The sequence below is a fragment of the Lichenostomus cassidix genome, chromosome 8 (assembly GCF_008360975.1).
Source record: "Lichenostomus cassidix isolate B80296 chromosome 8, HeHo_3.0, whole genome shotgun sequence".
NCBI lineage: Eukaryota > Metazoa > Chordata > Aves > Passeriformes > Meliphagidae > Lichenostomus > Lichenostomus cassidix.
In genome coordinates, this window is record NC_139489.1 from 15,590,683 (window position 1) to 15,612,130 (window position 21,448).

At 37.4% G+C, this 21,448-nt stretch overlaps 1 protein-coding gene across 1 annotated transcript in view; it reads right to left on the reverse strand.

Moving 5' to 3' along the window:
• Positions 1–9,609: 9,609 nt before the first annotated feature.
• The window catches only part of HFM1 (helicase for meiosis 1), a 52,835-nt gene continuing 40,996 nt past the window's right edge, over positions 9,610–21,448 (reverse strand). Inside the window, exons 29-41 of the mRNA XM_085068039.1 lie at positions 20,695–20,778; positions 19,541–19,698; positions 18,745–18,848; positions 17,132–17,287; positions 16,793–16,888; positions 16,260–16,378; positions 15,365–15,447; positions 15,163–15,272; positions 13,697–13,795; positions 13,182–13,242; positions 12,809–12,914; positions 12,269–12,426; positions 9,610–11,989 (exon numbers count right to left, since the gene is read on the reverse strand). Coding sequence (XP_084924165.1) covers positions 11,923–11,989; positions 12,269–12,426; positions 12,809–12,914; positions 13,182–13,242; positions 13,697–13,795; positions 15,163–15,272; positions 15,365–15,447; positions 16,260–16,378; positions 16,793–16,888; positions 17,132–17,287; positions 18,745–18,848; positions 19,541–19,698; positions 20,695–20,778 — 1,401 coding nt within the window. The 3' untranslated portion in view covers positions 9,610–11,922. The remainder of the gene's footprint in view (positions 11,990–12,268; positions 12,427–12,808; positions 12,915–13,181; positions 13,243–13,696; positions 13,796–15,162; positions 15,273–15,364; positions 15,448–16,259; positions 16,379–16,792; positions 16,889–17,131; positions 17,288–18,744; positions 18,849–19,540; positions 19,699–20,694; positions 20,779–21,448) is intronic.

Sequence of the window (21,448 nt, forward strand, 5' to 3'; positions counted from 1 at the left end):
GCAGCAGTCTCAGTGCAAAACTGCCGTAATCTGTGCTCCCATGTAGTCATTATTCATACATAGGAGTATACAGCTCCTACAGTCATTTTTCATGCATGAATAGTTTAAAACCCAAAATCACTGACATAAATCCACAAGGGAGACCTCCCTTTTGAAAGTTAACATCTCGAGAACTCTGGGTAGGAACGTGAAGCCAGATCCCAGTCCATGTGCTGCCACATCTTTCCTGTAGGGAAGGATGTGCGTGCAGCCCCCTCCGACGGCAGGCACACCCGAGCCTTGCCCAGCCCCGGAGCCACCGCCGGCCACCTCGGTCCCTGCTGCAGAGCCAAACCCAGCAAGCTCTGCACAGGACAGAGCAGAGCCAGCCCAAGCCAAGCCTTACCAGCTCTCCCTTCCCCACCGGCGTGCAACTGGGACCTCGCATGTAGGAAAGGGAGGTCAGCCCAACCAATTTCCTTTTCAGGAGAAAATAAATTCTGAGACAAAAACTATCCCATAACCTATTTCTCCTTAAGGAAAAGGCAGCTTTCTTCCCTTGTTCCCCACAGGAAGGGTGATGGGCTGGCTGGGGAGTGCAGACACACGGATGGGCTCGGTGCAGAGGAGCGGCACCCCGAGATGCTGCAGGCGGCAGTGGCTGGAAATGGTGTCCCGGCCCGGCCATCCGCCCCGCTGGCCCAGATGGCACCCCGGAGCCACACAGTGACAGTCAGGAGGGGACTGCGCTGCTGGGGTGGTCACACGACTCCCCCGTCTGGAAAAATCCCGAAAGGATGGCATGTCACCTTCTCTCTGCAGCACAGTAGTCCCTTGCTAACCATTTAATCAATTTTAATAGAATACCTTGCAAGCCCACAAAAGTGGCCATCTTATGTAGGCCTCTCTGCTTTTAAAATCACAGCTCTTGCCGGTGCTGCAGTATAGTCGGCGCCTTTGCTTTTAACTTGCATTTTTGCCTGAGTGTTCAGTACTTAGGGCTCCCTTTTTTAAGTCCGGAAACACTTGCCCGAGGCAAGGCCAGCCGCGTGTCCTGCCACCAGGTCCTTCCCTGCCCGCGGGCCTGCGTGTCACCTACCCAGCAGTGCCGAGACCCGAGAGCCCTCTGGACAACACCGTGGAACACACCGTGGGGCGAGTGCAACACAAGCTGTGCCATCCCTCGGTCTCACCTTGCGCCTGCTGCCAGCACTGAGGGAGCGCACGGAGACACGCAGTGCCACCGGCCGCAGCACCCCGAGGGAGGGCGGCACCCCGGGCCGCCCCCGCGCACGGCCAGCCGGGCAATGGGCCTCCGGCCCGCAGCGCCCGCCAGCCTCCGCGGCTCGGGGCCAACGCCCCCGCACTGTCCCCGGCCCGCACTGTGCTCCCCGCGCTGCGCTGGGGCCGCGGAGCTCCCGCGGGTGCGCAGGCAACGAGGGCTCGTTCCGCGCACGGCTCCTGCACGGCAGATGGACGATTCCTCAATGCGCCTCAGGCCGGCGATTGTGAGCGCAGTAACGGAGGGGAAATGTCCGATGTGAGGCCTGTGTGAAAGACAAATTAAAACACTTAGTGTGCGGTGCATCCTGGGGGTTGTATTCCTCAATGACCTTTTTAAAGAAATATGTTCTGAACTCTTGTCAGAGTCCGTGGGAAGACACAGCTGTTTACAGATGTTAGCCAGTAGTTGGAACTACAGTACCCATTCCACTTGGTGGCAAAGAACTCCTCATTTCCTATTCCATCCACACAAGGAGTGGAAGTGTAACTTTAGTGCTGCTCTTTTTTTAGTTCTTTCACTACAGGAACAAAACCTAGCACAGTTTCAAGGCAATGAGGAATGCTATGAAGCTGGGATGGAATCTTGGAGCATCCCAAGCACTTTCAACCACCTCCATAGCTAACAAGCAGAGCTACATCTTGGCTGCCAACGACAATTCTAAGCAGGATTTAGGATCTCTGTTTCATTAATGTGATGTAGTTCACTTGCCATATACATGAAACAAAGGCTATTTTCCAATTCAAGGATGAGTGAAATACAACTATGGAAGGTAACATTTTAGTCTGCTTTGCTCTTTGTACACATGCACTTTCTTCTGGCAATAACAGCATTGCCAAGAGATAAGAGACAGGCTTCTCAAAACATATTTCACATAACAACCCTAGAGAACAACTGGCCTGGTACAACAGCTGAGTGACACAGGGTGAAGCTCCACAGCATCAACAAGCTTTTCTGACAGAACACAGATTCACACTCAGTGACTGTTTTCATTGCTGATTAGGATTCCATGTCTTCACAAGCACATTCCAGTCATACTTCCAAAAGCATCTGGCCAGTCAGCACAATCTTGTCTAGCAGTAGAAAAAATGGCGTCTGCAAAAAGTTTGTTCACAGGGAAGAGAAGGCAAAATACAGGCATGAAGGTGAGGAATGTGCCAAACTCAACATTACCCCCAAAGCCTCAGTGCTTCATGTAAGCAACTGGTGGCTTCTAAAGTTGTGCCTCTGAAGGAGGTAGTACTTTGTCCACTATTTTTCCTCCTGCTTTTCTTTCTAGTCGTGATATGTCCTGAATTAAAAGTCTTAGAACAGATACCCCACTCCTGCATTAAAAGTTACGGCAGGGACATTTTCATAATACATTTATCAGATGCTTCTTTAGTAAACTTATCCTGTTGGGGTAGTGGATTGTTGTCCTTGTCCTGGAAGAGCCTGATACTGGACATGTGGCTGCTCTGTGTGCCTTCCCTGATCCAGAGCTCTGGGACTCTCCTTCCAGGCCTGTATCATGATGTTTTCATGTTTGACACCAACTCTACTTATGGCTGCACTCAAAGGTTTTTCAGTGAATACTTACACAGCTACAGCACCTGACACCATATCAGCCTAGCATTTCCTAATATTAGGGGTATGGAGGAATACAGAAAAAGTACTTTACTTCCTTCTGTGCATCATGCCACTCCAAGAAAGGAAACCACTTCTCACAGAGCTTAAGTAAGCAAAAGGTGAGGCCCACAATTAACTGGGGCCACAAATACAAAAGTTTTGATAATTACCACAATGGAGAGGTAAATGTTTCAGTGCTAACACCTGAAAGCTTGAAATTAGCTGACACATTTTCAAATCAACCTCAGAGTGACAAACAACCCAAAGGAAAATATACAGCTACTTTGGAAAGTGTTAATGCAGATTAAATCCAGTTAATAGCAGAAGTCAGAGTTATTAATAAATTCTTGTGGTTCTCAGATCTGCTCTTTCAGAAGAAAAGCACTTTTAAGAAAGCAACAGATGCTTTGCTTTTAAGCACACTCCAGCAGATCTCAGTACATCTCATACATACCTGAATGAGCAGGAGTTGACTCAAGTGAGTGAACAGGCCTGTCCCACATCTGTTACAACTTACTCACTTGCAGGACTAACACTCAGTTATCTCTATAAAGCTAAAACCAACCAGCCACAACCAAAAAGAGGCAAGGTTTAAGAGTAGTTAGCTCCTTTTCATCCTGTCCACAATGACTCTGGATTAGCAATTGTGTTTAGGCAGATGTTTTTCTGTTCGATAAAGCACACACAGAATCCAGATTTCTAAAGGCAAGTGTTATTGGAATGGCAGGATAGAATTGTTTTTTAAATCATGACAAGTCTGACCTGCTGGAGAGCTACACTAAATAAAAAAGCTTGAAAATTAATGTTCCCATTGTGTCTCTGCAGGGCAAATCTTTCTTTCCAGTCTTCCTTCCAATCTGAAAATTTCTGAAATGGTTCACAGAGCACCACAGACACCACTCAGCCTGCTCTAGGAAACTTTCTTTTCTGTCACTTCTAAAGCTTTGTTCTTTGTTCCACAAGCAAAATCCCTGCATAACACTGCATAACACTGCCTACAAGATGTCAGCTCACTACATTTCTCTTCTCAACCTGGGAGCAGCAAGTATCTTCACCGCTTGAGCACTGCTCATTTCCTTTCAGAGGAGGAGATGTCTGCCCCTTCCAGAACACAGAGGCAAACGGGTGCCCTCCTCGTAGCTTTCTTCACACTTACAAAAGTTGCAGCAACAGGGTATAACTGGCAGTACTTCTGCAGTGAGCTCAATGTTCACCACCCACACAAGCAGAGAAAGTATAGGAACATCAGGAACAACTGAGGAGGGACTTGGGTTTTTCTTTGAGAAAATTAATTTTGTTTACACAGACTGTGGAAAAGTAAAATTTTCTTGAGCACAGTTGTTTTTTAAAAGCAGGAGGTATTTTTTTTGTTCAAAAATCGTAGGCACTAAAATGCATAAAGCATAAACATGCTTTTAGCATTTTATGAAGCAAGCTGCTCCTACTGTCACAATGACTGATCGTATCTTACTGTCACCTTTCCCCAGTTACTCACTAGAGCTGCATGAACATGCAGATACACCCATCTACTAGAACAAATTGCAACGAAGCCTCTACCCAACTTTGGATCTGCTTAAACTGACAGTAAAGTCACAAATTACAGTATGAACTATCTTTAAGTATTCTAATGAAACTATAATTAAATAAAATAACAAAACTAGACAAAAAAATCACAGCAGGTCCTATAGATGTGTTCAGACAAGAACTTAAAATAACGCCTCATTTCTTTTCAGGTTACTGTTTGTTTTGCACTACATTTAAATATTGAAGAATGCTGGCAGGAAAAATAAGTTATTCTTCTACTGTTTCTCTGGGCACTGTAAGACAGTCATTCTGCAGCAAACTTCTGCCAAGGTAGGCTCTGGTGGTGGAATGCATTTAGAAATGATGGCCAGATGATGACACACTAAATGTCTTTCTTTTGAAGGGCTGTACATGTCTATTAGAAATATTCCTTTTTCCATATGCATGTGGAAGATTAGAAACATACACTTCTCTCACTAAACAACTACCTCCCAGAAAACGTCAGCAGAGTATTTACTACCAAATCCAGAAGGAGTTTGTGATTCTTACATTGTCCCCATTAATGAGAAAAATGGCACTACACAAAAGCTCTCTTTTTTTTTTTCCTTTCTTATCAAATCCTTCAAACAGCTGATAAGTAGCTTCTATAGATTGGAGAGTCAGATGGAATTCTGAATCTATTATTTTACTAAAACCCCAGGGGTCAACTTATCACCTGAAAACCATTTTACATGGACAATTTGACTTTCATGTGGAGTGTCAGAACATACCCTAGATGGAAATCTAAAATAAATTATATGGAATACTGCATGCTTTGTGCTGAAATTTATCGGTCCCACACTGCAATAATTTTGAAAATTGTATCCCTTAAGCTACAGTGCTGAGATATTATTAACTGCTTGAACTGAAAGAGCAGGTCTGATCGGCTGCTATAAAGTCTATGGACAGAGACTAATTTCTGTTGAACCACATGTTTATCCAAAGCTGTGTTCCACTATTTGCAAGCTGCCAACTTTATTTTCTTCCAAAATACACTGCCCTTCTTTTTACCATCATCCTCAGCATGCACTGTCACTTCAGCAAATCCATTCCAGAAGCTAAGAATGCGTCTAAGCTTCTGCTAATATGGTTGTCTGAGACAATCACACCCAGGAGACAGGGAGGGAGAGAGATCCACTTGTAACTCTTATCTTCCGAACACAGCTTATTTTCCTCACTAAGCAAGCCTCCAGTCTCAGAAATGCGTATCTGGGATGTATCAAAAGATAAGCAGATCTCTTTCATGGCTGACACTTTCTTTATCACTTCTGCTGCCATACTTTGGAAATAAAATTATTTGACAATGTGCTGATGCTTTGGTCAATGCACCTTTTACATCTGTCAGTACAATTTTTAGAAACCAAACCGACCTCAGAGCCTAAAATCTTTATAATTGAGGAGACACTGAAAATGATAAACAATCCAGCTATTTTTTGAGTAGAAATTCCCAACTAGCCAGAAAACCTTCTCTAGGCATAATGCATAAGACACAAGGATGGAGCTCTGGGATAAAAGAAGTGTATTTCCAGCACCCAGGACCCTAACAAGTCTGGACTACAACAGCTAAAATATTACACCACAATCTGAAAAAGAATCCTAGTAATGAACTGTACCACCTCATTTTCATTCAGATAAATTAATAACCTTTATAAACTGAAAGAAATGCTAAAAAGGAGGTTCTGATTGGCACATCCAAGTTTCTACATAGCACTACTTTCACTTTTTCTTTACTAGACAGTGTCAAACTCTCCAAGAAGCATTCAAAAGTAATGACAATTTACTGTGGCAAATCAATCTCTCCAAGAGAAGTTATTGCTTCCAACAATGGCATTCAGCTCACTAAGACCTTTGCCAGGCAGGGATTTGAAAAGCAAGGTCCCTTCAAAATCTTTTAATGCCTGTCTGTCCAACATTTTTCTTTTATTTTAGGATGGATCTAGGAGGCAGCAGGAGCCTGTCAGTAGGTGAACACTTGCCCCAAATGAGTGGCTTGGCTGCTTAAAGAAACATCGTCAAAGGTATTAGCAAAGCAGCATATAAAAAGAGTGTGAAAATATGACTTTACAGAGTGCAATGGCAAGGTATTGGCATTGTATTACTTGCTATACAGACTAAAGCATACAAAGGAAGATCAAATTAGAACAAATTTGCAATGATTTACATGGAAGCTGGGAATGCAAAAGGGGGTAAGGGTGCAAAGGATATGGATACAAAAATGAAGGTACAAAAGGTTTGGGAGCACTTAATCATTGAGTAGTTTAACATTTACAAAGTGATTTGATAGGGTTCACTACAATTATAACAATGACTTCACTACAGATTTAAGATAGTACCATAATTAATTCACATGCCCACTGATGAAACAATGTGTAGACCTGTGTGTGTGTAAAGGTGTACTTACCAGAAACGTCCCTCAAGTTCAGTGAAATACTCACATTAAATCCATTTGCATTTCCCATGAGGCAAGGACTGCACCTCAGGGAGCACAGAGATGGTGGGGGGGACACACTGGTGTCAGCCCAGGCCGCATCATCAGCAAGGGTCCTTTGAGTATCACAGACTTGAGGCTCTGCGAGCTTTGAGGCCTGCCCCACTCAGAAAGAGATGCCCCAGTTGGTACCTTCTGGACTTTTTTTCCAAAGTGCAGTAGCAATGCTACCATTCCACCCAGGCTACAATTCACGGTGGTGAATTTGGTTTGGCCAAGCATATCAGTTGGTCAGTGGCAGCCAGCGTCATGTGGAAATTTTAGAAGCATTAACTTAATCAAAAAGATAACTTGAGAAAACTAATTGACACAGTAAAAGTAATACTTCTGTGTCTATTTTAGTTATGTTCTACCATTTATTAAAGTGACTAGAGCAAGTTAGCAGGCCTTTTTCTGTCTCACTCAAACAACAGGAATTCTCTCACATCACAAATTCACAGTAATGAAGATAAGGAAAAGTGCCAAGTTTGGAGTTTCCCACTTGCATTGATGAATATTCTGAGCACTTTTAAATGCTTAAACCGTTAAGATAAATGTTTTAGACTATATTTCTATAAATTATAGCTTAATTAGATCAAAATAAGAAATCCATAATTTCAAAGAACAAAGCCTGAATCTAGCCTGAACCTAGCTGGAAGTATGATCAAGTATCAACATGCAGCAGCTTAAAACAAGTTACGCAAGCTGACCTTAATATGTGTGAATATCAGGTTTCCAATGTAGAAATATGTATTTTTCAATATACTTTTCTGAGCAGAAATCATGTCATTTATATGCAAATCAGACTATATTCTGCAGCTGATTCTTCTGTGCTGAAGCCATGGGAATTATTGGCACTTAATAAAGCCTCATAAATAGGTTTTGCCTCCAAATGGGTGGGGGACAGCAAATATATCATAGCCATTTACAGTTAAAAGCATCTTTTTATTTTGGAAGTTATATGCATCCTTTAATAGGAAGTTTCACAGTTACAAAAGAAATATTGTTTCCTTTATATAAACAAAACTCCCTTACAGCCTTCAAAACAAAATGTTTTTCCTTATTCCCTATGCTCAGCTATCTAAAATGTAGAAATTGCCATCTAGCATCAGTCAAAAGAAAGTTTGTTTGACATGCTAGTTCCATGCAGTATATGTTAAATACAGGAATTACATGATATTGTATTTAGGCACTTTTGGTATACTTGGAAGGACACATACCTTCTTTATACAAAGTATGTCCACCCAGTACCACCTACTGCATTTCTGCAAATATGTTAACATTTTCACACATCACCAATTAGATGTGCCACTCCAGTCCTGGCACATGGAAATCATCCGTTTAAAAAACACAAGCAGACAGACTCAGGATCACTCAGAGCACATTCCACAAAGTGTAGTGAAAGTGTAGTGTTTCAGCATGGTAGGTAGCATACAAAAGCAAATTGGGAAACAGCTCTCCCTAAGCTGTATAAATTGTCTGGATTGGGACTCTTGTTAAAGTTAAAGGCAGGACATGCAGCGCAGGACTGCAAGTTAACAGTAGCACAACTTTTCCACTCACTTCACAACCAGAGGGAAGAGCAACAGTGACCAGCACTGCCTAGAGACAGGCAACAAAAAGGCTCTAAGAGCCCCTGTGCTTACAGAGGTGCAGTCCTTACCTCAGCCCATTCCATCTGAAACGCCTGTCCAGAGTACATGGAGACCAAGAGTTACAACACTAGGAGAAAAACAGAAGCTTGAACTGATACAATTTAATGTCACACAGATTTCAAAACCAAATACAGAAGCCTGGCTCAGCCATGTTGGCCTTTATCTCAGCTGAACAATGGCAGCCAATAAACACCTGCCCTTTTTCTATCTGATTTCAGTCAAGCTGAACTTCATCACTGAAAACACTGTATGTGTCTCACTTAATTCTCATGCAAGTCTTCCAAAAACTCAATGTGCAGTTAGCCCTCTGCAGGAAGTGAATTTTACCCTGATTAGTACCTTCTCTTCTATTTCCTTGTTAAGCAATGGAGCTTGGGAAAAAAAAAAAAAAAACCAAAACAGGCATTCACTGATCTAATTTCAGAGATATAATTAAAGATTCTGCCAGTAAAACAACTGACATGATTCAACTCTCTCACTCATCTACATAAAATGCAGAAGGGGTGACATAAAGAGCTAATGCAAGACACCCTTTCTTTCAGAGGAGGTACCACTGACACTGTCATAATGATGCATTAGAGTGGCATCATTTATGCTCTGCGAAATAACTGATTTTAACTATTTTGTGTATACTGGTTTCATATGGTGACTTCCGTTCCGTCTTTATCATTATTCTGCCTTTAAGAGCACCAACTTTTATACCTCACATAACTATTCTGAAGGTATATCTAAGTAAAAATACACCCAAAAATACACCCAAATAACAAGAGTCCGACTTGTTGCATCTGCTCCTATTTTAACAATTACTGTAATGTTTACATATTAAAACACATTAAAATCTTAAAATAAATGAATAAAGTCTACATAATTAAAATGTGTACAAAACATGCTCCATACAATGAAAATTATGTCACAATATATTTACAGTATTCTGTATGCTATAAACTTACCTTATACACAAATGTGTCTGGCAACATGTTTTAACACTATACTTATTTTCCCACTATTTTTGAAGATTATGGGTTTTGAGTGCATATTGCATTTTCTTCAGGCACAGATATGGTTGACCTTAGTTTATATTTTGAAATCAATATGTGTGATAGGACAAGGAAGCATGTAAGGAAGTTGAAGTTAAATTAAAAGCAGGTATAAGCATGTATTTTATTATGGAGAATCAGACAAGTAAAATAGTAAAATCTGACTTCTTGTCACATTGAAATTTCTTTCACTACTCCATTATAGGAAACAGTATTTTTTATAATGTAAATTTTGTAGAATCATCCCCAGACTAAAGTCTGTGGCATCCTGCTGTATCCCCGAAGAATTACTTACACAATCCCATTGATTGAAACTCAAGCTACTCATTTAATGTCACAACTTTATGTAGAATTAAAAATAAGGATCCTTTTAGACTCTAACAATGTTTTCATGTACTTTTATATTTTACTCATTGGTAGTAGCTTAGTGAAATTGCCTGATGATATCCTGTTGAATTTAATTAGTCTCTTTTAGCATTTGGTCAGCACCTGAAACAAAGCACAGCCATCTTTTGCTGTTTTATTCACCTTAGGAAGGTTAGATCCTCACACGGATAAAGGAAGTCAGGCGTCTCATGTGCACAAGCAAGGCAATATTCAGAAAAGCAAGAAAGGCAATGTCTGTGAGATGGCAGCACACCAGCTTCTCCATGTCACTCTCATAACAGGTTATTTGAGGAGTTCCACCAGAGAGCAATTCAGCTTGCTTACAATCTGAAACGTCTTCTGAAAGTGTCTGCCTCTTTTTAGTGACTAGACAGGGAGTCCAGGTGAACTAAGTTTATGACTTAACGTGATTCAATTAAACAACTAAAATTACAGCTCTCCATAGCTATACCAACACTTAGCTTCTGGGGCATGACCTGGGATTTTGGTCCCCATGTCATTTATATGAAGCATCTTTTGAGAAACAGCACTGTACCTGCCTGGGAGCCATGTGTTTTCCATGGAAATCAGAAGATGGTGATGGGCAGGAGATAAACTTTGCATTCTTAATTCTCACCCTGACACAAAATTGGAACGTCTACATGGCTAGGACTGCTGGGCTCAATGTAGCAGTAGTATAGTTATTCTGAGTTACATCAGCTTGGAAGCTTAATTTTAAAAAATCCGACTAAAAGAGATCTGACATACTAATAACTTCCAGATGTAATAAAATACTTGAGGCGTAGAAAAGTGAGTTATAAGCTTTGGTCTGCTGGAAATTGCATAGTCTTCTGGAAAAAACATACTGAGGGGTGAGTACTGAGGCTGCTTCTCTTAGGCCATTCTTTCATGCAGAGAAAGAGTTATTTCAGAAAGTACGTCCAAAGCGTAAGGAAACACTGGAGTCAAGTAAAATGTTATTAGTTGATAAAATGACAACCTGCTAGTGCAGCCAAACATGGCTGCGTTTGGTTGCACCACAAACAATGTTGCAAGAACAGACAGCTAATGTTCCACGTGTGATTGTAACATTTTAATTCCTCACATTTTGAATAATTAACAGTAAAAATTAACATTCTCTTGGATTCTAGGCAATATAATATATTCTACTAACTGTTGAACTTGTAAGGTTCAAACATTAAAGCTACAAGAAGATATCCAAATCTAATGCCGGGCACCTAAATCTGTATTAGAACACACTAATGTCTATTTTATGACCTTGGGTATGAAAGTAAACAGTGAACAGAGTTTTGGAATATTGTTTACAGACATTTAACAACTGGTTTGCTGAGAATCTGGAAATATATCAGCTTAAGTGGCACTTTTTTATTGACAAGATCACAGGACTGTCAAAAGGAGTATCTAGGATCTAGAATGATTTACCATTCTATTACTTCTATTTAAAAATATAATTATTTTATAGAATCAGCACTATGAAATATTCAGCTTTAGAGAAACTGAAAGAAAAACCCAAAAACATTATGAAATTTCCAAGGAAAGAGTCTCTCATTCACCTAAAGATTACTGGAGAAGCAGGACATCTTACTACAAACACATTACTACAAATCCTGTACTTTCCCTTATGGGATTTTTTGTTATCTATGAAACTACCCTCAGTTTGTGAACTATTCTTTGACACATTTCAATATTTTTCTTTGAAATCCTGAAAACAGCAAGGTCAACAAACATATACTTAAGTACTTATCAAAACAAGATATTATTTCTAATTTCTATAAATCCTATAAATTAGACATCACTTTTGTACTTAAGTACTCTATGCAGCAATCCAGCTATTCATAAATAGGTATACAACAGAAATCAAATTCTCTCAACTGAAGGCTTCACTCTGTAAAAAGGACGGTAACTTTTTTCCTCAACACTTAAAATGTATTTGGTTTATGTGTTTTACAAAATACCATCAAATATTCCAAGAAAGGGCTTCACATCATTGATTTCCTCATCAAGAAGATATCTAAAGAAGATTAAGTAAACAAACAAACAAATTAGGTGCAGCACATCAAAACCTATGAAATCAGGAACACTATATAGATTCAAGAGATACCAAGACAAGCAAAATAATTTAAAGTAATTTCTTTTTTAAGAAAAGTTAAATGTTACTATTATTGTGAAAACTAAGCTTTTTAACAGTGAATATTAGAAACTAACACATTGTCTAAAGGTTTGTGTTCCATGAAGAACTAAGCACTGGAACACTGAAGAAACAGAAAAAACATATATAAGTTTTTATTACCTAGGATCTACTTCTTTTTCCTGTTCATTTGTGAAAATAAAAAAATCTTCCTTCTTAGTGAATTTAGAAGAGTCTGAGATTATTTCTGGGCTGGAAGAATACTGTACATTTTTTAGCTCTTGAGAAGGACTTGAATGTTTTTTTTCTTGAAAACTGAACTGCAACATAAAAGTTAGAAAGTATATATGGTTAAACCAACTAACTGAAACTACCAGATTTTTGTAGAATGTAGTACTGGTACTTAATTGATATTATAGTGTTCAACAAGGACCAAGCATGTGATAAATTTAATTATATCCTGGATGGAAAAACTATCAAATTGTGTAAATAGCTTTGAGATCATGCTATATAAATTCATGTCCTGTTTCTTTGTATCAGGAATATCCCACTGAATGCAGGATTCATGCAGGTTTGAACAACACAGAGAGTTTCAGAAATTCAGGTTGTCCTAATTAATTCATACGTCAGATATAGCAAATATATTTACACAATAAATACTCTAATTATAGAAAATTCTGTTATCAATGTATTTTTACTCACCAAAGTTATATTCCTATCCTGTACATTTAAATTCACTTTTGATGTGCTATTGACCACAGAAACATCTGAGTTCTGAATATTGGTCTCGTCTTGTACTGTGCATGAACTGAAAATACCAAGTTGAATAATTTCAGTATTTTTTACAGAAGTGCAAAATTATTTGCTTTTCAGTTCAGGATTTTCTACTAATTTCCCTGCACACTTAAATAAAAACCAAATTAAAATCATTCAACAATTCATCGCTTTTAAACATTAAAATTTTACTCACTTTAGTGAGTAAACAACTTTCTGCATTTTGAATTACACAGATACATGTGAAATATAGACAATATTTTAAACTGAATAAAATAGTAGTAAATTATATAAGTCTTACTCTTTCGAGATGTTATTTGAGGTTTTGCTTGTTGTATACTGGCAGGGGGATTGACATTCATCTGGAATTTGAAGGCAGGTATTTCCATGTTCCATGAAAGAATGAAAGTTTTAAAAACAGAGTTGAGAAGCAGCCACAACCTCTTGCAAATATTTCACATTATATCATAAATAATACTTTGAAAATTATTGAAGTGTTGTAACACTTGAAAAATTTCTTCTGTGGGTTTTGGGCTAATGTAAAGATAAGCAGAGATATACAGTCAATATACATTATGCAACAGCAATTTTGCAGTTGTGGGCCATCAAAAAATTGTTTCAACTCTGCCTTCTATATTAGATTTGTCACAATATATGTGACATTCAAGGTAGAATAACAAACCTGGCACTCAAGTCGATTAACCAAAAATTTCAGGTAGTTCCATTGATTGTATACTATAAAAATTTATTCTCAAATAATAGCGTGTAAAGTAATTTGTATGTAGGAAAAAAAGACGTTTGTTGCAATAACCTTACCTAATCCTCTACTGACAAAATTACTAGCAAATACTAATTTCTCATCATCAATATCATCCCAAATATCATCTCTCAGTTCGAAGTCCATATTCAAAGCATCTGAAAAACAAGCTCTGCTTTTATCTGTGTCAGTAAACTTATGCATTAAAATTTTTGTAATTTTTATGCCATTGTGTCTTGGGTCTTCTCACTCATAAAACATTGAATGTTTCCAAGAGAAAGTTATAATTTATTTGTAATAGACAAGTGCAACAAAAACTGTTCTATGCTTTACGATCAGTTCCATCTATTGAAAAACTTCACTCTTTCCTCAGTGTTATTTTGAGAACAGTTATCTTCAGTGGAGAGTCTAGAAAAACAAGCCTTATAAAAATCACTGCAATTTTGTTCTTTCCCTGTTACAGCACTGTTTGCTTCTAAATATAGTATTTTAATTCAGTGCATCTCTCCACAGTTTTCCAGCACTGAATGCCATCTTCCATACATCTAATGCCTAAGCACTAGCCATGACAAACACATTTTTGAGCATTGTTGTTAAAATTCTTGATTAAAATGTGACAGTTAATGTTTAAAACACTTTTTTTGCCTGGTGCAAAGACTTTCCAGTTTCCTCTCTTGCTCTCTTTCCCTTTTGTTTGTTGCACTCTTTATTGCTAATCTAATTCTCTCTGCTAATTTTTTTCATCACTCTTCTGCCATGCTGTCTTTCAATGTCACTGCTGGAGTTTTCATTCTGTTGTCATGGCCCTAATATACCTAAGAAGCCCTGATCCAGGTCTCTCTTTCAACAGAAGGGGAACATGATAGACTCAAATAAAAAAAATCTTGTTTCGTAGACACTGGCAACACCAAGAAGGGACTGTCATTACAATTTTGGATGTGCACAGTCAACATGGTGCATTATTGTACAGACACACAATTTAAAATAAATACAGGTTTAGATTACTGCATTTTCACAGTATAGTCTTAATTATCTAACTTTTTAAAACTATGGAACAGAAAAATAACATATTACAGATGCAATTAACTCTTCAAAAATCATATTACCAGATGCCTTACTTTATTAGAACTCTATCTGGTGCATTTTTCAAAATGCAGCTGGGTCAATCAATATGATCGAAGTTACCTTTTCAGCTGCTATTCAACAGAGATGGGTTTTACTCAGCAATATCTACTTTGTCCCCCTTGATCCTGTGTGATTTGCCTCAAGATATGCTTAAGTATAGACTATAACTATACTGGAATATCCATCGCTCTTCCTAGGACATTATTCTTTTAATACAATCACATCATACCCTAACTACCCAGTCCCACTTGCAACTAAGGATATGGCTACACAACAGTCTTCCATCTTAACACTACATAACAACTACAGGAAGCAAATTACTATGGTAGAAAAACATAAAGCATTCATTTAAAGATCAAAACAGTGAAAATTGTCATTTTAAACATTACCAATAACTTACTACTTTTTCCATAGTTCCAGGATGGCAGTTGTTTCTGAGATAATTCTAATGTATTAATATTATCTACCTGGCCCACTGAAGGTGATGAAGATGACAGTTTATTGCTAGACCTATTTAAAAAAAATACATCAGTGCCATGTCTGTAAAACAGTCGCAGAAAGCTGCAAAATAATTTTACGCACAGAACAATTCTCAGTAGTACCTTGGCAAGGCTGGCAATAAAGATTTAGGTGTAAAAACAAATTGTCTGAGATCCACATTTTCCGCTTGATTTAACATCTGCATCTAAAGAAAGCAAAATATTTTAACTTGTAAGATAGAATGAGAACTGTTATTTTTAAACAAGCTTAATGACATAATTTATAAGTAAGCATAATATTTAAATGTCATAAAATCTTTCTGATATCTGCTTATCTAATGTACTCAGATGAAAAGATTTGAATTCTGTGCTTCTAGTGGAGCCATCCAAGCACCCTGGCAAAACCTGACTGGTTGACTCTCATCTGTATTATCTATAAGCTAAATAATCCTCTACTGCAAACAAGCAAACAAAACTGTGAGGTGGAAGTAAAACCCTTCAATATCTCAAATGTCATTCTTGCTGCTGAAAGACCTAGTTTAACACTACATTCAGAGGGATAAAATGCAAGCTTTGAAACCTTTCAGAGGTTTAAAATGAATATGGATGGTTTTCTTACAAACAAGTGGTTCTATCTGCCAGTGAAGAAAGATCTCTTAGTAGCATGACTAATAAATACCACAATTTGTTTCTTTCAGGTCATACTTTGCCAAACCAAGTCACAGTGCAGTACCTTCCAACGATGCCTTTGAACCTCACGCACCACAACCTATCAAATGTCACAAAAGAAAAACATAGAGGACATGCATAGAAGTGGGCCACTGGAAGAGTTCCAAAGAGCAGTAGAACCTCTCACAGATTCCTGGACCTTTGCACTTATTTACTTTTTGCCCTCCACACAGAAAAGGCCAACTTGAATGTTCATATGTAGTCATAAAATTCTTTTTGCAAACAATGCCCACAAATATTTAACAGATTAAAATAAACCTATGAAATGGCTGACTGCATTCAAATGAACCTTTAGCCGTTTCACTGGGGGTATAGATGAAAGTGAGTTCCTGCTCCTCAAATCAGCCAGGTATGAAGAAAACTTTGTGTCTCCATTCATCTGTGACTTCGGAGGTACTCCAGTTTTACCTGAGAAAATGAAGCAAAATAATCTTCAGATTAGTTATAAGGGAGAAATCCTAATTAGTTTCAAATTATTTTGAAGAACTTTGCCACTAAGCTTAGTATTTTCTGTTAAAAGATTCTAAAAGATTTAACATGCTAACTTTGAGACTTAACACAGTATTTATATAAAAGTGTAACAAGCTTGACATGTTCTTAAATCATATCCTAAGTCCAAAAAATATTATTAATCATTGTAGTGCCTATAAAAGTGCTATTGACAAAGCTATTTATAACTGCTTTTATGATTGCATCATAACAACTCAGACTCCATTCTCTTGTTTGTGTTGTTTCTGCCAGCGTTGCCATTGGTATGATGGGAATTGTTCTAAATTGCATCTGTCAAAAAGTATCAGAAGTAGTAGATCTAATGAAACTCACAGCAGTCATGCCCGCACACATCTTTATTTTTACAGCGGTGGTTGCATTCTCTGTTTCCATATTTCTTGTAAGCAATCTCTTGTTTAGATCTGCCTCCTAGATAAATATAATACAGAAATTCAAACAGTAATATTAGATACCATGATTTTTCTTACTTTCAAAATCATCAAAGAATTGCACTGTAGTAGTACTTGACAAGCAGAAGCAGCAGCATTGTATTTTTATTACCTTTGAGAAAAAACCAGCAGGGACAAATAAAGATCTGGCTCCCTACTGAAGGCAAAACTCAATTTTCTGTTGACTTTGGTATTAGCCACATATTGTGATCTGACCATTTACCTGTATCTACTTTTGCTGCTGGCAGGCTTTGGGGTGAGCCACAACATATATCAAGTGCAGATTCAGCTTTCAATTTTTGATTTGTAACCACCTTACGTCCCTCTGGTTTTGGTGTTAAGTAGAAGGCTGTATATGCTCGCTGGATATCAAAGCCAACTTGGAAAAAAAGACAAAAATATTTAAAACTGCTTTAAACTGTTTCTATACTACTCATTATCTTCAGCTTTCTGAAGTGTTTAAGCAGATGTTATTCAAATATCATGGAAAATTGTTAAACTAATTTGCCCTTAAAAGCACACTCTTATATGACCAGATTCTTTAGGCTTGAGATTAAAAACCCCAAACATTTTCAGAATTAAAGACATAGTTACTGGAAGAACAACAACATTAGTCCCTTTAACCAAATGTTCTTGGATTGTTTTAAAACTATGTTTATATGTGGTTTTGCACTGCTGATAAAATTTCCACTTTTAAATTGTAATACAGTCTGTGTTCAGGAGTAACAGCATCTCTGTATTGCCAAAGGCATAAAATGAGTATGTTGATACTATTTCGAATGCTAATATTCATGAGACTGAGACACACCCGTTGCAAAAAGAGTAATTTATTCCTTTATTAGGGAAATAAAATTTGCTGGAAAACCAGACAGGCTTTTAAAAAATGTGAGATTTCCTTCAAGTCTGAAATAGGAACAGAGCTCAAAATAAGTAGAGACTAGGAAGACCTGGTTTTAGTCTAATTTCATTGTTACCAGTTTCAGAAAAATTAACTGTTGTGCTGAGTTTTTCTGAACTCAGTACAATGTGTAGATAGCCAAATACTAATAAAAGGACAATTTTCTTAATTTCTGTGTGGTTAGAAAACCCCTTCTTTTTCCAGAGCCACAGGTCCAGCTATAGAAATATAGATTATCTCCGGCTTGATTACTGTAATAATCTCAATGTTCAATATTTACCATGGAAGCATCAACTACACTTCAGTTAATCTAGCATACAGCAATCTTCTTTACTGATGGGGCATGATGACAGAATTTAATCGAGCCAGTCTATTTTTAAATTGTTTTTCAAAGTTCTGTGTTTCAAGATTGTAAGTGTCTCTCCTCATCTGCTGCTATAGTTCCAATAGTATGGAAATTGGCACTGAGGGGAACAATGTTTAAATCTGCATGTGATAAGGCACAAATATTCAGCTCTAGAAATTTCTTGTTACCTAAGTAGAGATGAATCCATATCCAATACCTCTTTACTATAGTGGAGAACCTAACCATTCACAAAGACAGCTCTGCTAAGCACAAATGACCTATCAGGCTGATAGGTTATCCCTACTGAAAGCTAACTCACTTGAAGGAGAAGGACAAAAGAGAATCCTAATCTGTATCAACAGAGTAAAATACTGTCTTCTAGGAACAGTTTTGATGCTTCCCAGTTCCTTAATATTGTAGTTAATGAAATAAACAGGTAAGTAATGAAGACAGGTAGTATGCAACCCAGTAAAATACATTTAATAGGGTTTTGTCTCCAGACCAGCTCACTTTATTATATTCTCACTTGATATAAAGTTTTTAGTAATTTATTGCAAATTCTTATGCAGTTGTTTTTTAATTCAAAACCTACCATAATCAGAACTAATTAAATTTATACTAATGTCTTCTGATTTAAGAGCTCTTTTCACTTCGATTTTCTTCATCCAATTTCCAGTTTTCAGCAGCACAGAATCCCTGTAATGCATCAGCAAAGTTTTGTTTAGACACGGACAATGAAAACAAGACTGTCACCAAGTGAAAGAGCCTTGGTCTTAATTCTTTAGTTTTGATTGATCAGCAGCCTAAGAATAACTTCCCAATAATGTATGATTTATGGACATAATAGAGCCAGGATCCTGCAGATAAGTTTCAGTTGTGCCCAAAGTGCTAGATTTTGACCAGAATTCTCATAAAGGTCAGGCGGTTGGAAAAGATTTTGTTTCTCTTTTCCCATTTATTCCAAGCATCTCTTAGCCAACTTGAAAATTTAATTGCATCTCTGAGGGAAAAAGCCGATTTTTAAAATATAATTAAAGAAATGTAGCTAACAGGAATAAGTAACAACTGGTGAATCTATCTTTTTAATAGGTATTTTACTTGTTTTATATTTATGGGAAAATTATTATGACTTCCATAATATGACATCAATGTTGAACAGATATTCACACATACTCTTTGCACTGACAAGCACACTGGCACGTTTTGGGGGTTTCTGAATCTTGTGTAGCATTTTAAATGACAACAGTGACTGAAAAATGCTGTAGGATAAAGAATAATTTTGTACTATTAGACATCAGTGGAAGTATTGCAAAAATTGCAAGTCACAGAATAGATGAAAAGCCAGCACCGTAAAAAAATGTAAGGCAAAAAAACCTGATCATACATACATAATTTTCTGATTAAAAATGACTTGGTTGTCAGCATCTCCTATGACCAGTGTAACATAGTGAAAGTCTGGTGCTGTTCTCTTTGTCTGTAGCTGCTCATAGTTTGTTAATTTGACGGTTACTAAGATTTCAGCCAATGTATCACTGTATTTTGGAAGCTAGGGAAAATGATACAGAAGACATAACTGCTAAAATATGCAAAGTAAAATATATGCCCTTCCATAAATTTCTGTTGATACAAGCACAAAAGCTCAATAAAAGCAATTAGAATTTGTGGTACAATTTTTATTTGTCATTCTGAGACACTATTATACAGTACTAACTTGCCCATAGCTGAATATCCTAAGCTTGATTAAGTATTGAGAATAAAAGACAAATGCAGAGAGAAATATACAAGAATAAGACATGTTATATGGAAGTTATATTTAACATTCCTCTATAAGGTATTTATAATTGTTAAACCTTTGTTCTGAGAATCTAGCTACTCATCTGGTTTTATGTCAAATGAAAAGCTAAGCTAGAACTGATTGTTATAACAATAGTATTTCACATGGCTATTGAGTTTTTAACTTCAAATGTGTCTTCATTTCTACCAACTTTAAGGTTACTTTTCAAATTTTGCATTTCAGAAAGGTAGAGTGTCTATGTGACTCATATAAAGACAAAATGCATATCAAAACCTCAAAGCTCTTGACAGCACATAGAATTGTACCCTTCCTTTGAAATGGCACCAGCTAGGTTAATGTACTGTTTACTGTTTCTCTTTATTTCTAAGTGTGATGTAGAAAATAATCATGAGTTAATACCATTGCAGTAAGTTTTATTTGAATGTTTTGCTGTCTCTAGGGTTTGTTAATATTCAACACAGAAGAGACCTCTCAGACTCACATATAATGCTAGAATGTGAATATACTGGTTTACATATGTAACATAAAATGCTATCAACGAGAGAGGCCCAATGAATTAAAGGGAATGTCTACTCCAAGGTTCTCCTTCGAGATTTAGGAGTTTCATTCTACATACTAAGCTGGAAGGAGGTCACAATAGTCTGTGATCTTCTATCAGTGAAGACTCAAAATTTCTTTAAGTCAGTATTTGCTTTTTCATTTAATAATACCAGCATAAAAACATAAAATAAATATAAAAGCATTTACCTGTTCAATGTCAAGTTCATATTTTGGAAGGTGCAAAACAGACTCTTTTATCTGGTTTCCAAAAGGAGGATGTCTGTTTAAAATCTGCAAAGATGGAATTTAATTTCTGATACATTCAGCTGATTAGAGATGCCAACAGAAATGTAAATCCAAGGAATCAAAGTCACCTGAGTAATTATGTTAGTGACAAAAGCCCTTATCACTCTTGGTTCTCTACTGTCAGTGATGCCTAGCAGAGCAACATTACCAAAAGAAAATTCCAGTACTTTTTCATGTTGCTACTGCTTCTGTTCAGTTAACAGCCAATGAACTACCAATGACCTCAGAACCTGACTACTCATTTTATATGAGATGACTCTTTTATGTTGCACAAGCTTTAACTAAAACAGAACAAATGACAAGAAAAGGGGCCAGAAATGAGAAATCAAATTTCCAGAGTCAAAATAGAAAAACTCTAGTAAGATTGATTTCCTTTAGAAGTCTGTTATATCTTCCAGAACACTGGAATAACAGTTTCTGCAGAAAAGAAGCCAAGAGCCAAAGAACCAATCCTAGGGTAATATCTAACTTTTCTAAAATAAGAAGTGCTTTATAGATGAGTCACAAGATTTTCATTCCACTCCTCTCTCAAACTTGCAATAATGGAAATTCAGGATTCTAATAATTAACATACTGTAAATACATATTCCCTTTTATATTTTTCCAGTCCTAAAAGAGAATTGCATACTGTCCTTTGTTTCAAACCATGGTAGCA